At 38.5% G+C, this 12,075-nt stretch overlaps 1 protein-coding gene across 1 annotated transcript in view; it reads right to left on the reverse strand.

Moving 5' to 3' along the window:
* Window positions 1-12,075, reverse strand: part of LOC102869995 (NADH dehydrogenase [ubiquinone] iron-sulfur protein 4, mitochondrial-like) — a 164,603-nt gene that overhangs the window by 38,945 nt on the left and 113,583 nt on the right. The window contains exon 3 of the mRNA XM_006889570.1: window positions 4,951-5,123. Within this exon, the coding sequence (XP_006889632.1) occupies window positions 4,951-5,123 (173 nt within the window). The remainder of the gene's footprint in view (window positions 1-4,950; window positions 5,124-12,075) is intronic.

Genomic DNA, 12,075 nt, shown 5'->3' on the forward strand with positions numbered 1-12,075 from the left:
TTGCATCTCTCTTAGAGCTAGGGATTTTGAACATTTCTTCATGTGCTTCTTGGCTATCTGAATGTCTTCTTTGGTGAAGTGTCAGTTCTTACCCTGTGCCCATTTTTCATTTGGGTTGCTTATCTTGTGGTGCTCAAGTATTTCATAAATTCTAGATAGAAGCCCCTTATCTGATGTATCATTACCAAATATTTTTTCCCAGTCTGTGGCTTCCCTTTTTACCCTGTTGGAGAAGTTTTTGGATATGCCTAGGTATTTGATTCTTAGAAGGTCCCATTCATCTATTTTATCCTCTTCTGGTTGTAGATTTTTCAGGATGCTTGGAAGATTGTTTATGTTGTGGATTAGGATTAGGACTTCTAGAGTTCTTCCAAGGTTTTGTTTAATGAAGTTTAAGTTCTTCATTTTGATCCTAGGTCCATGATCCATCCACCTTGAGTTGGTTTTTGTATATGAAGTGAGGTGTGGATCTTGCTTGAGTTTTCTGCAGATAATTTTCCAATTTTGTGAACACCATTTAAGAGCGGTGGACAGATCCTCCATAGGTCTAAACAGTTCCTGGCAGCAGTAGCCAAGACATCAAAAGATGTGGTGTATTGAGGATATCTGCCATCTCTGATATGTTGCTGTTGTTAAGTGTCATAGAGTAGTAGACAAGTCATAGTTATCAATCCATTGTGTCGTTGATCATCTTCTCTGGCCTGTCCGTATCAAGTCCTTCACCTCCTGAGGCTCCATGGTTCTGCCTCTGCCGTTGCCACTGCTCCCTCCCTCCTGTGCTGGGGGCTCATGGCTTGCCGGCCATGTGGGGACTCTACCACACTGGCTGTGGGACCCTGTGCTTGCAGCTTGGTCTAGGCTAGGGGATCCATGGGCCCTGGGTATGGTGGCCCCATGGGGTTGCGGCAGCACAGGCTCAGTGGCAGGCAGAGAGAGGAAGCAGGACCCACCCATGTTCCCCTGAGAATCACCACCCTCCTGATACTGAGCTCCAGTCCACACTGATGACCAGCAGTCAAATGGCTTGCCAGGTCTTCTGCCACTGCCATCCTGGTTTTTAGAATTCATCCCAGAACAAGTCTATTCTGCTACAGTGTGGAGGCTCCACCACAGCAGCCTTGGAGCTCAGTGCCTGCAATCCATCCCAGGTGAGGGTATCCCTGGAGTTCAGCTGCCGAGGCTTCAAGAATCTGTGGCGGTGGTGTGGGCTTGGCAATGGGGAGCTGTGAGCCGTGGGACTCACCCATTCTTCTTTGGGAGTCTTTGATCTCTTGATACTGAGACTCAATCCATACTAAAGATCAGTAATGAACTGTTTAATTATTCAATTATTGATAAACTGAAGACTGCAGAGGGCCATGGTGGGCCATTTCTATGCAGCTTTCTGCTCCTGCAGCTCCTTGCATTAATTGTATCTGCTGCCGCCACCATCTTGATTTCCAGACAAGGATCTCTAAAAGAAAGTTTACAGAACATGACAGGGCCTTGATTTTAAAAAGACTGATAAGCCAATCACAGTAAGGGCAAAAGACACTTCACAAATAAAAACATTTAGATGGCTAACAGACACACAAAGAATAGTTCAAAATCACTAGCAGAGAGATCAAAATCAAAACAACAATGAGCAGAGGGATGAGGATGTGCAGGAGAAGGCAGGGATTAATCATGGGTTGTATAATTTGGTGGGTGGGGGGGTGAGGGAAATGGAAAGAATTTGTTCTTGAAAACTATGTATTTGAATTTTGTAACTAAACTTGTAGAAAATTTAAAAATTTTAAAAAACAAACCAAAAAACCCCCACAACAATGAGATCTCACCTCAGTAACAGCAGCAAAGTTTAGCAGGACAGCAAGCATTAAATAATGGAGAGTGTGGATAGACTGGAACTCTCATTTATTGTTGGAGGGATTGTAAAAATCATACAACTACTCTAGAAGGCATTTTGGCGTTTCCTCAAAAAGTTAAAATAGAAATTACATAGGACACAACTATTCTATTGCTAGGAATATATCCCAAGGAAAAGAAAATTGAGACATGAAGGGAGATATGTATACCTATGTTCATCGCAGCATTATTCACAACAGCAAGAAAATGTCAACAGCTCAAATTTCCAGCAATAAATTGAGAAATGGTGATACAGTAACACAATGGAATACATCGCACTAGAGAACAATGATTTCATAAAATACTATATAACACGGGAGAGGCTAGAAAACATTACACAGAACAAATAACTCAGTCCCACCGGGACAAAATAAAATAGTGTGAAAATAAAAGGAAAACTGAGCAAGATGTATATTAAGTGTTCCCAAAGGGGAAGGTGAAAGGGACAAGGAGAGCAGGAAATGGGCAAAGGGGAAATCACGAAGATAGCAGAAATAAGGGAGCAGATGAGGAGAAGGAATAGCAAAGAGGCAGTGAGAACTGGAAAAGATGGTGGTAATAGGCATAAATCAACAGAAATTAATTATATAAAATATAATGTATATGAATATACATAACACAATGTACATGAACAAAACACACAGCAAATGAAAGATTGTATGAAATACACAGTACATGCAAAAAAAAAATGTATATGAATGGCTGTATACAAACTAGTAAATATATGTAAAAAAGACCCCATCATTACAGTTGGAGAAAAGATTAAAGTTCTCAAAGATCTTGTTTTTACTTGGATTAACAACCAACATCCCTGGCAGCAGTAGCCAAGAAACCAAAAGACATGTTACACAGGCAAATCTGCTCTTGAGGATCTTTTTAAAGTGCTAAAGAGCAAAGATGTGTGCCTAATCCAAGTGACGATATTTTCAATTGCTTCACATGCAACTCAAAGTTTGACAATGAACCAGGAGACCAAAGAAGAATTGATGCTTTTGAACTGTGGTGTTTGTAATGACTATTGGAGTGTTTGTGAAGACCCTCTGGTGGTTGCACCGCCAATCCAAAGGTACGCAGTTCAAATCCACCAGATACTCAATGAGACAAAGATGGGCAATCTCTTCCTATCTCTGAAAACTCGCTGGAGGGTCAGGTATGCATCGGTTCTGATGTGACAGTTCACATAATAACAACAACAACAAAGTGAAATAGTTAATTTTAACTAATAACTATTTTCAAATAGACACTGGACATAATGTAATGTACTAGGTATCTCCGTAAGAACAAAAATTCTCTATCTGGGCAGTGTTTTCTCTGGTGACAACTTCTTGGTTGAACTCAAGGCCCTTCGTTGTTGTTGTTGTTGTGTACCAGGAAGCAGTCATTAGACCACAGAATTTTCCAATTTTAAGGATTATGTAGGAATTTTAGGCATTGTTCAAAATTAGGTAAGGAGTGTGTCAGAAATGCATCTTGTCTCTGTATCCTTTCAATCATTATGTGGAATAGACTATTCGGGAGGCTGGACTTTATGAAGAGGAGTGTGGCATCAAGATTGGAAGAAGACTCATCAACAACCAACATTATGCAGATGACACAAAATTGGTTTTGCTGGCTAAAATGGAGGAAGACCTGAAATATTTGCTGCAGAAGGTAAAGGACTGTAGTCGTTAATATGGATTGAAGCTCAACATCAAGAAGACAAAGATTCTCATCACTGGGCCATTTGGCAGCACTGAGTTTGTTAATGATTTCAGCTTGCTTGGCCCCACAATCAACACTTTTGGCACCAAAAGTCAGGAAATCAAAAGATGAGCAACATTACAGAAATCTGCTGGTAGGGATGTCTTCAAAATGCTAAAGAGCCAGGATGACAGTTTAGAGACTAAGGTGTGCCTGATTCAGGTCACGGTCCTCACAATTATTTGCTATGTATCAGAGAGTGGACAATGACTAATGATGACAGAAGAAGAAGTAATGCCTTTGAATTAGTGCTTGAGAAGCGTACTAAATATACCATGTACAGCCAAGAGAATAAACAGGTCTGTCCTGGAGAGGGGTAAACCAAGCTGCTCCTTGAAGGCAAGGATTCTGAGGTTCCATCTCACATTTTGTGGGCATGTTGCCAGGAAGGACCAGTCATAAAGAAATCATGCTTGAAAAGGTGGAGGCACAGCCTAAGAGAGGACAATCATTTATATGAGATGGACTGACACAGTAACTGGGGTAGATAGGGATCAGGATAGGGCAGGGTTCAGAGCTATTGTATATAGGGTTGCTATGGGACACTGATGACTCAATGGCACATAACAATACAGTTTCATTCTCCACTCTCTACAAATAAAAGTTTACAACGTGTTATTTTACTTTAAAAACAAGTGAAAGTATCATTAAAGTATTACTAGCATTCTTAAAGGGCAACTTAGATCAGTATACAGAATCTAGCAACTAAACTAACAGTGCTCACAAAAGATAGCTATTTTTATTCAATAAAGGTTCTTGGTCTATTAAGCTGGCCAGACTTACAGGAATATACATACCTACATAATATTATAATAATATTATACTGGATAATAAACACAGAGAGAATTATCTGTAGTAGTGCAAATGGTTAATGAATTCCATTATTAACCAAAAGAATGAAGACTAGAGCAATTTACAGGCACCTCAGAAGGGAAGAGCTGGTGATGCAGTTTTGAATATTCATCTAATCAAAAGCCTGTGGAATGCAGTTCTATTCTGATACACATGAACAGTTTCGAGGCAGGTTATTTTAAAAAATATACTGAACACAATTATATAGAAACCATGTTTTCTATGTAAAAATGATTGTTGTTGTTGTATACCGTAGTGTCGGAAGCGACCCACAGCTGACACTCCAGTGGGTTTTCAGAGGCAGTTAATAGCTTGGGAGGAGATTGCCCATCCTTCTCCTGTGGAGCAGCTGGTGGCCTCAACCTGCATGCCTTCTGATTTGCACCAGAGCTCCCTAAGTTAATGTAGTTAAAAGAAAAAACTGCTTACAAAAAAGAGCTAAAAGCAAAATTTACATTAAAATAAAGTACTCACGTTGATGCCCAACCCATCAAAGGATTTTCCCATCGCTCCCTGGTATCAAACTCCAGCTTCCATTTCTTTGTGTTGTTTACTCCAGACTGCATGTTATTGCGAGCAGGAACAAATATTCTGACTTTTCTAGTTTTGATATGCTCTTCTGGAACTCCTGTTAGAGTAGTGATATCCTACAGGGGAAAAAAAAAAAACAAAAAACAAACCCAAACATGTTTCAAATAGCCCACATTGTCAGTAATGTACTTATATTACTTCTATATTTATGTAACTCTATTTAGATTTCTTCCCTCCATCTTCTTTTGATGCTTTCTGGGTCATTCAATACATTGCTCATAGCATCTTTCAACAATGAAACATGAGGCCTACATTTGTTTTTCAGTTTGATTCAGGCCATGGTCTTTCTGATTGCTAGCTATATACCTGAGACCTGGGCTATGAATAAGGATGACAGAAAAAGAATTGATGCCTTTCAGCTGTGGTATTGGAGAAGCGCACTCATGGATGGCCAAGAGAATAAACAAATAAGTCTTGGAGAGGGTGCAGCCAGAGTGCTCTTTGGAGGCAAGAATGATAAGGCTTCACCTAACATACATGGACATATTGTTAGGAAGTGTTATTCCTTGGAGAGGGACATGATCCTGGGAAGGGTGGAGGGTCAGTGAAGGAGAGGAAGACTCTCAACCAGGTACACTGACATGGTGACTGCTGCAATGGCTATTGTGTGTCAGGAAGTGTGAGGATGGTGAGGACAGGAATAAGTTCAGATCTTTTGTTCACAGGGTCACTATGAGTCGTACTCAACTCAATGGCACCTAACAACAACAACATTATTTAGATTTATTTGTAAATATTTACCCCCCCCCAATTTTTAAATTTCCATTGTTCTGTCTATTCTAAGTGCAATCAAATAATAATTCCCAAAGAATGTAATTTTGAAAAAGTTGAGCCTCCAGATATTGTGAACCATTTCTTTAAATATAATTAGCTCATACTATGCTATGATTTTTATCATATATAATTATTTTGATATATGGAAATTATTATTGGCCTGAGAAATGGAAAAGATCTCGTTGCTATGTGCCAACGAGTCACCTATAACTCACAGTGACCCAAAGAAAACAGCTGTCTCTGACATAACTGCCCCAATTACACCCGTCACCGAATCAATGCATCTCATTGAGGGTCTTCCTCTCTTGTGCTGTCTATGTACCCTGGCAAGCATGATGTCCCTTTCCAAGTACTGGGGAAAGATCTTACTTAAAAAAAAAATAATAATTACAGGACTTTAACTTCTAAAAAATAGACTGAGTTGCAATTGATGTGAGGACAGTAAGTTCCATTTGTTTTATGCTTATAGAAGAGTCAATATGGCCTCATTTTCTGCACAGAGGTAACTAACTAGATATCTCAACAGATGGACGCAAACAGTAAGTAAAAGCACTAAGCAACCTTTAAATAGAAAAAAATATTATCAGTATCAAACTAAGAATTATGTCAAATTACTTTTAACAATGTACTCTTTTTAAAGTCTGTAATATTTCACAATTAAAATTAGTAACTTTAATTAGTATTTTAGTTCATTTCCCTTTGCTAAAAGCTATCAATTATATACTGTAATATATACATCAATTATATACTGTCAAGTTAACCCAAAAAAGGGGGTTGGGGTTTTTCTGGTAGAAATGTGAGGAAAAAACCCAATGGTGTCATTCCTGAATCTGATTCTTTTATATATACCTCTACCATCTATCCAGCGCCCACTGCTGTGGAGCCACCCACTCATGGTCACTCTCCATTAGGTTTCTGAAGCTGTGAATCTTTTTGGGAGGAGACCACAGAGCTTTCTTCCACAGAAGCCACAAACCACAAACTGAGTAGCTTATTAATTCAAGACCTTCTGGTTAGCAGTCTGATACAAGTACACTCCCTGGGCTCCTTAATACTTATACCCAGTCATAAATACCCGATTAGTGAATATACAGAATTTGGATCATACAGATTAAACATTTATTAGTTTAATAATCCTTGAATGGTTTAAACAGTTAACATGCTTGGCTGCTAAATGAAAGGTAAGCGTTCCCGTACACTCAAGAGGTGCATCATAAGAAAAGTGCTGGTAATGTGTCTCTGGTGGCCTAGTGGCAAGAAGCTGCGCTGCAATCCTGAAGGCACGTGGTTCAAATCCACCAGCTACTCTAAAGAAGGATGGCCAATCTTCTCCCCTGTGAATAACTATCTCTGAAAACTCACCAGAAGATCAGCTATTGGTAGGTTCTGAATCAATGGTACACAACAACAACAACATGTCTTTGAAAATAAAACAAAACACTGCCACTGAAAATAAACTCTATGGAACACAGTTCTGCTTGATATACATGTATTACCACTGAAGGGAGGAAGCTGGCTGCACTAATGCCATTTTGTCTCTCTCATGACTATCACTGTTAACAAATTACTGTAACTTTTTCTTTTTCATTAGGATAGGAACGCTTGGAGAACAGGTTGGACTTAACAGAGTAGAACTTTCAGAATGACATCTGAATTGATAAAAAGAGATAAAGCCCTGAAATTTCCAAAATGATAAAAGTAATAACCAGCACCAGCCAACCAAAAATTTTAATTATGGGTCACCTGCAATCTTACTGATTATTGCTCCTGAGTCTTTGTCTTTCCTGTATCATGGACATTTGTCTGGAAGGCATTTGGGAAAACTCCTAAATATGTTTTGCAATTGTGCTTGATTTTCCCACTGATTAAGTCTCTTCTGTCTGCTTCTCTTTTTCTGAAACTCAGGGTCTTTGGAATCACAGGATCTTGGGCTTCAAACTTGAGTATTGGGGTAGTATTAAAGAAAAGAACTGGACAGCAAACTTTTTGTTTATTCCAGTAACTGGTGATACAAAGAATTCTGATGCCTCAAAATATAGTCAGAACACTTATTAACAAAAAAGGATTGAAAGTTTAAGTCTACACCTAAGTCTTGTTTTAAAATATTTTTTTAATGTTAATTATCATTTTAACAAAGGTTTAAAGTTAGATTTTCATTCATTCATTCATTCATTCATTGTTGCACAATTTACCACCTCTCCTTCCCTTCCCCCTCCCCAAGTTGACTTTTTTAATACTAGTTTATTTACTAAATTCTAATACATTGTTTTTGAGAACAGATTCTTCCAATTTCCCTCACCCCCAACACATCAAACTGTACAATTCCATGATTAATCCCTCCTCCTCCTGCACATCCTCATCCCTCTACTTCTACACTCCCCCCATGGATCTTTATATTCATTCTACAATAATGGTTTTACACAATATTTGTCCTTGTGGGACTGAGTTAGTTCACTCAGCATAATGTTCTCCAGTTTCTCCCAAATTAGGTAATAGTTTACAAAATCCATTTACACCTAAATCTTTAAGTCTATAAGAAATAAAATTTTCTGAAAGTAACATCCTAATTAGTGTCTACAGTAGCATATAATTCTTCTACCAAAAGCATAAATGTGTAAGGAAGTATGAGGCTGGCACAGGGTTCAGATCTTTTGTTCATAGGGTTGCTATGAGTCGTAGTTGACGACACCTAACAATAATAGCAACAACAAAGCATAAATTATGGCAAGTTTACCAAGTCAGTAAAAATTAAATAACTGATTAATAAGGAGTAAACAGGAAAACAATTACATAAAACTTGGGAAATTAGAAAATGTTGCCTATTTCTATATGTTCATTTCATTATACATCCCTAAATGAAGGCTAATGTTTACTGGAGTTCCATTTGCTATCATGTCAAGAAAAAAATGAACTGACAAAAATTCTTAGAGCCACAACTCACTGCAGACACCCAGTCAGTGCTGACTCAGCAACCCATCAAGTTTCCAGGCTGTAAATCTTTCTGAGAGAAGACTGTGTGTGTTTCACTAAGGCTCCTAAAGTCTTCAATACGCACTGAGAAAACATCAAGAACATTTTCTAACTCTACTATCAGTTCTCCCCGGGAAAATAAAATACCTCATTTTAGTTGGCAACCAGTCATCTACTTAACTTTTCACTTGCACCAATAATTAGGAATGGCTAATTCTGTTACTGTTACAAATATGTCTTAGAGAAAGTTCAACCAAGGTGCTCCCTAGGGGAAAGGATGGTGAAACTTCATCTCACATACTTTGTGCATGTTGTTAGGAAAGGTCAGTTCTCGAAAAAAGACATCATACTTGGGAAGGTCAGTGAAAGAGAGGAAGACTCAATGAGATGGACTGACAGTTACTGTAGCAAGGGGCTCAAGTGGATCAGAGATGATGAGGCTGGCACAAGACAGGGAGGGATACAGATCTGTTGTTTATTGGGATACTGTGAGTGGCGGTAGACTCAAAAGACACGAACAAAAACGATCTGTTACAGTTTGTATGTTGAGAGACACTAAAAAAATGATACAGATATACGTATTTGCACAAATATGGGCTCACTACTAATAGGTGTCCACCTTTTATTCTTTTTTTAATCTTCTTTTTTTTAAATTTTATTAGTATTAATGAGCATTTACAGGGATTTGGGGTTTTCATTCCTTCATTGCTGTCCCATTCTCTCTACCCTCTTCCCCAGTTTGTTCTTCTTCCCCCGCCCTCCGAATGTCAAAATTGTCCAATTGCCACAGTGCTTGTCAAAGCCAGTTCTGTTTAATCTCCTTTGTCAGTGTGTCCTTTGCTATTCCCTATCACTCCTCCCTGAGAGAAACTTCACCCTGATTCATAAGGAAAAGGGGATGGCGTATTCTCTTAGCTACTTCCTGCTGAAAAGGGATGCTGTGGGTTTCAGGGTGAAGATCTTCTCTCACTACTCTAAAGGGCCCCTTCGGCAGTAGGAAACACATAGACTATTATGGAGATTGATTTTGGAATTTAGATGCACTGTTATTAATTGTGCTTAGCCGTACATGTTCATATCCTTGAAGATGTATCATGGGGGTGTTGCAACCTAGAAGACACAAATTTAACCTCCCCCAGGTCCCCTCCACCATGTAGCCATCGCTCTAGACTCCTGTGATGACAGAAATACCTAGTAACATATCTCTTTTAAACAGTTGTCTCCCTCCTCTGCTTCAGTGCAGTATACATTATTGAACCCATCTTACTCAGTCTCTCCCCAACCCTGAGGTTAATCCCATTCTACAACAGTGGCATCATGTAATATTTGTCCTTTTGTGACTGGGATATTTCTCTCAACATAATGTTCTCCAGAGTCAACCATTTTGAATAATATTGGATGAGTTCCTTGTTTTTCAATGCAGCATAGTATTCCATTGTGTGAATATACCACAGCTTCTCTAGCCATTCGTTTGTTGATGGGCACTTAGGTTGTTTCCAACTCCTTGCTATTGTGAACAAAGCTGCAATAAACATGGGTGTGCATATATCTGCTTGGATGTCAGCTATGGTCTCTTCAGGGTATATTCCCAGTAGTGGAATTGCTGGGTCAAATGGTATCTCTATTTGCAACTTTTTGAGAAAGCGCCATACTGCTTTCCACAGGGGTTGCACCATTTTACACTCCCACCAACAGTGAATCAGGGTTCCAGCTTCTCCACAACCTCGCCAGCATTTGTTGCTTGCTGTTCTGTTAAATTTTGCTATTTTGACTGGGGTGAAATGATATCTCATAGTTGTTTTAATTTGCATCTCTCTTAGGGCTAGGGATTTTGAGCACCACAACAAGATAAAGGTAAATAATCCAATACAAAAATGGGCACAGGATATGAACAGGCACTTCACCGAAGACGACATTCAGATGGCTAACAAGCACCTTTTATTCTTTTTGTTTCCTTACACCTAGAAAATTTTAAAAGTGGAAATATAATTTTAATTAGTAACTTTTAATTGTTGGATTCAAATAACAAATAAAAATGAACAGAAAATGAATTTCAATAATTATTTCATGACTTTCTATATACATACTCTAGTCAAGATTTTGAAAAAATAAAACCAGGAAGTCCTCAATGAAATTTCCTCTGAATTTATGTTGTTAGTGCTGTGCAGTTGACTCTAATTCATATAAAAAGAGTACCTTCTATATTTTTTGGCTGAATGAGTGAGCACTTACACTGCTGCATCTGTTTGTCAAAATACCACAACTGATATTCTCCTGATCCCTGTAGCCTTATTTTCTGTCAATTCCTTTAATGCACCTTGGACTTCTTCAATACCAATGGTTTTGATCATATGCTACATTTTGAAACAACTCTTCTGTGACCTCATCTATAGTGAGCTGCACTGCTACCAAAAGGCAGTGCTTCTCTGTAAGATGGACTCCACCAGTGGCTGCAGTGAAGAAAGATGGGCAATTTCCTCCTGTGTGATTTTTAGTTTCAGAAAACTTAGTAGAAGGTCAGCTAGTTGTTGGTTCCAACTTGACAGTAATGAACATAAGGGAGTTTTGTGTTTGAAATTGCTCAACACCAGTCAATTCTTTTTCATACAGTGATTGCAAATTTCTTCCATCTTCTGATGCTTTCTATATCCATAGAATCCTTCATTATGGTAACTCGAGGATTGAATTTTTTCTTCAGTTTATTTAGTTTGATACATGTAAGGCATGTTCTTTCCTTTCAGTTTTCTAACTCCGGGACTTTTCACATTTCATTATAAAAGTTTGGTTTGTCTTCTGAAGGTGCCCTTTAAAATCATCTATTCACCTCTTTTAAGTCATTACGTCTTCTCTTCCCTTTAGATTCTCTCCATTTAAGAGCAAGTTTTAGTCTCTTCTGAAATCCATTTTGACCTTTCATTTCTTGAGCACTTGTATTTTCATGTATGATGTCCTGGGTATCATCCTACAATTCATCCGGTCTTTGGGCGTTGGTTTTCAATACATAAAAATCTGTTAAGATAGTTTTTAAATTCAGATAGGATAAATTCAAGGTTCTCATGTACTTTATTTCTTTGAACTTCAATTTGAACTTGCATATGAAAACTGATGGTCTGATTCACAGTGGACCCTCTGGTCTGGTTTAACTAATGATACTGAGCTACACACATAATAGGGTACACAGGGTTTTCAGAGGTCTGCTATTTCAGAAGTGGATGGCCAACCCTTCTTCCTAGTCTGCCTTAATCTGAATGTTAAGATTTAGAG

Source organism: Elephantulus edwardii, unplaced genomic scaffold (genome assembly GCF_000299155.1).
Source record: "Elephantulus edwardii isolate Elephantulus edwardi_28Jun2011 unplaced genomic scaffold, EleEdw1.0 scaffold00079, whole genome shotgun sequence".
Lineage (NCBI taxonomy): Eukaryota > Metazoa > Chordata > Mammalia > Macroscelidea > Macroscelididae > Elephantulus > Elephantulus edwardii.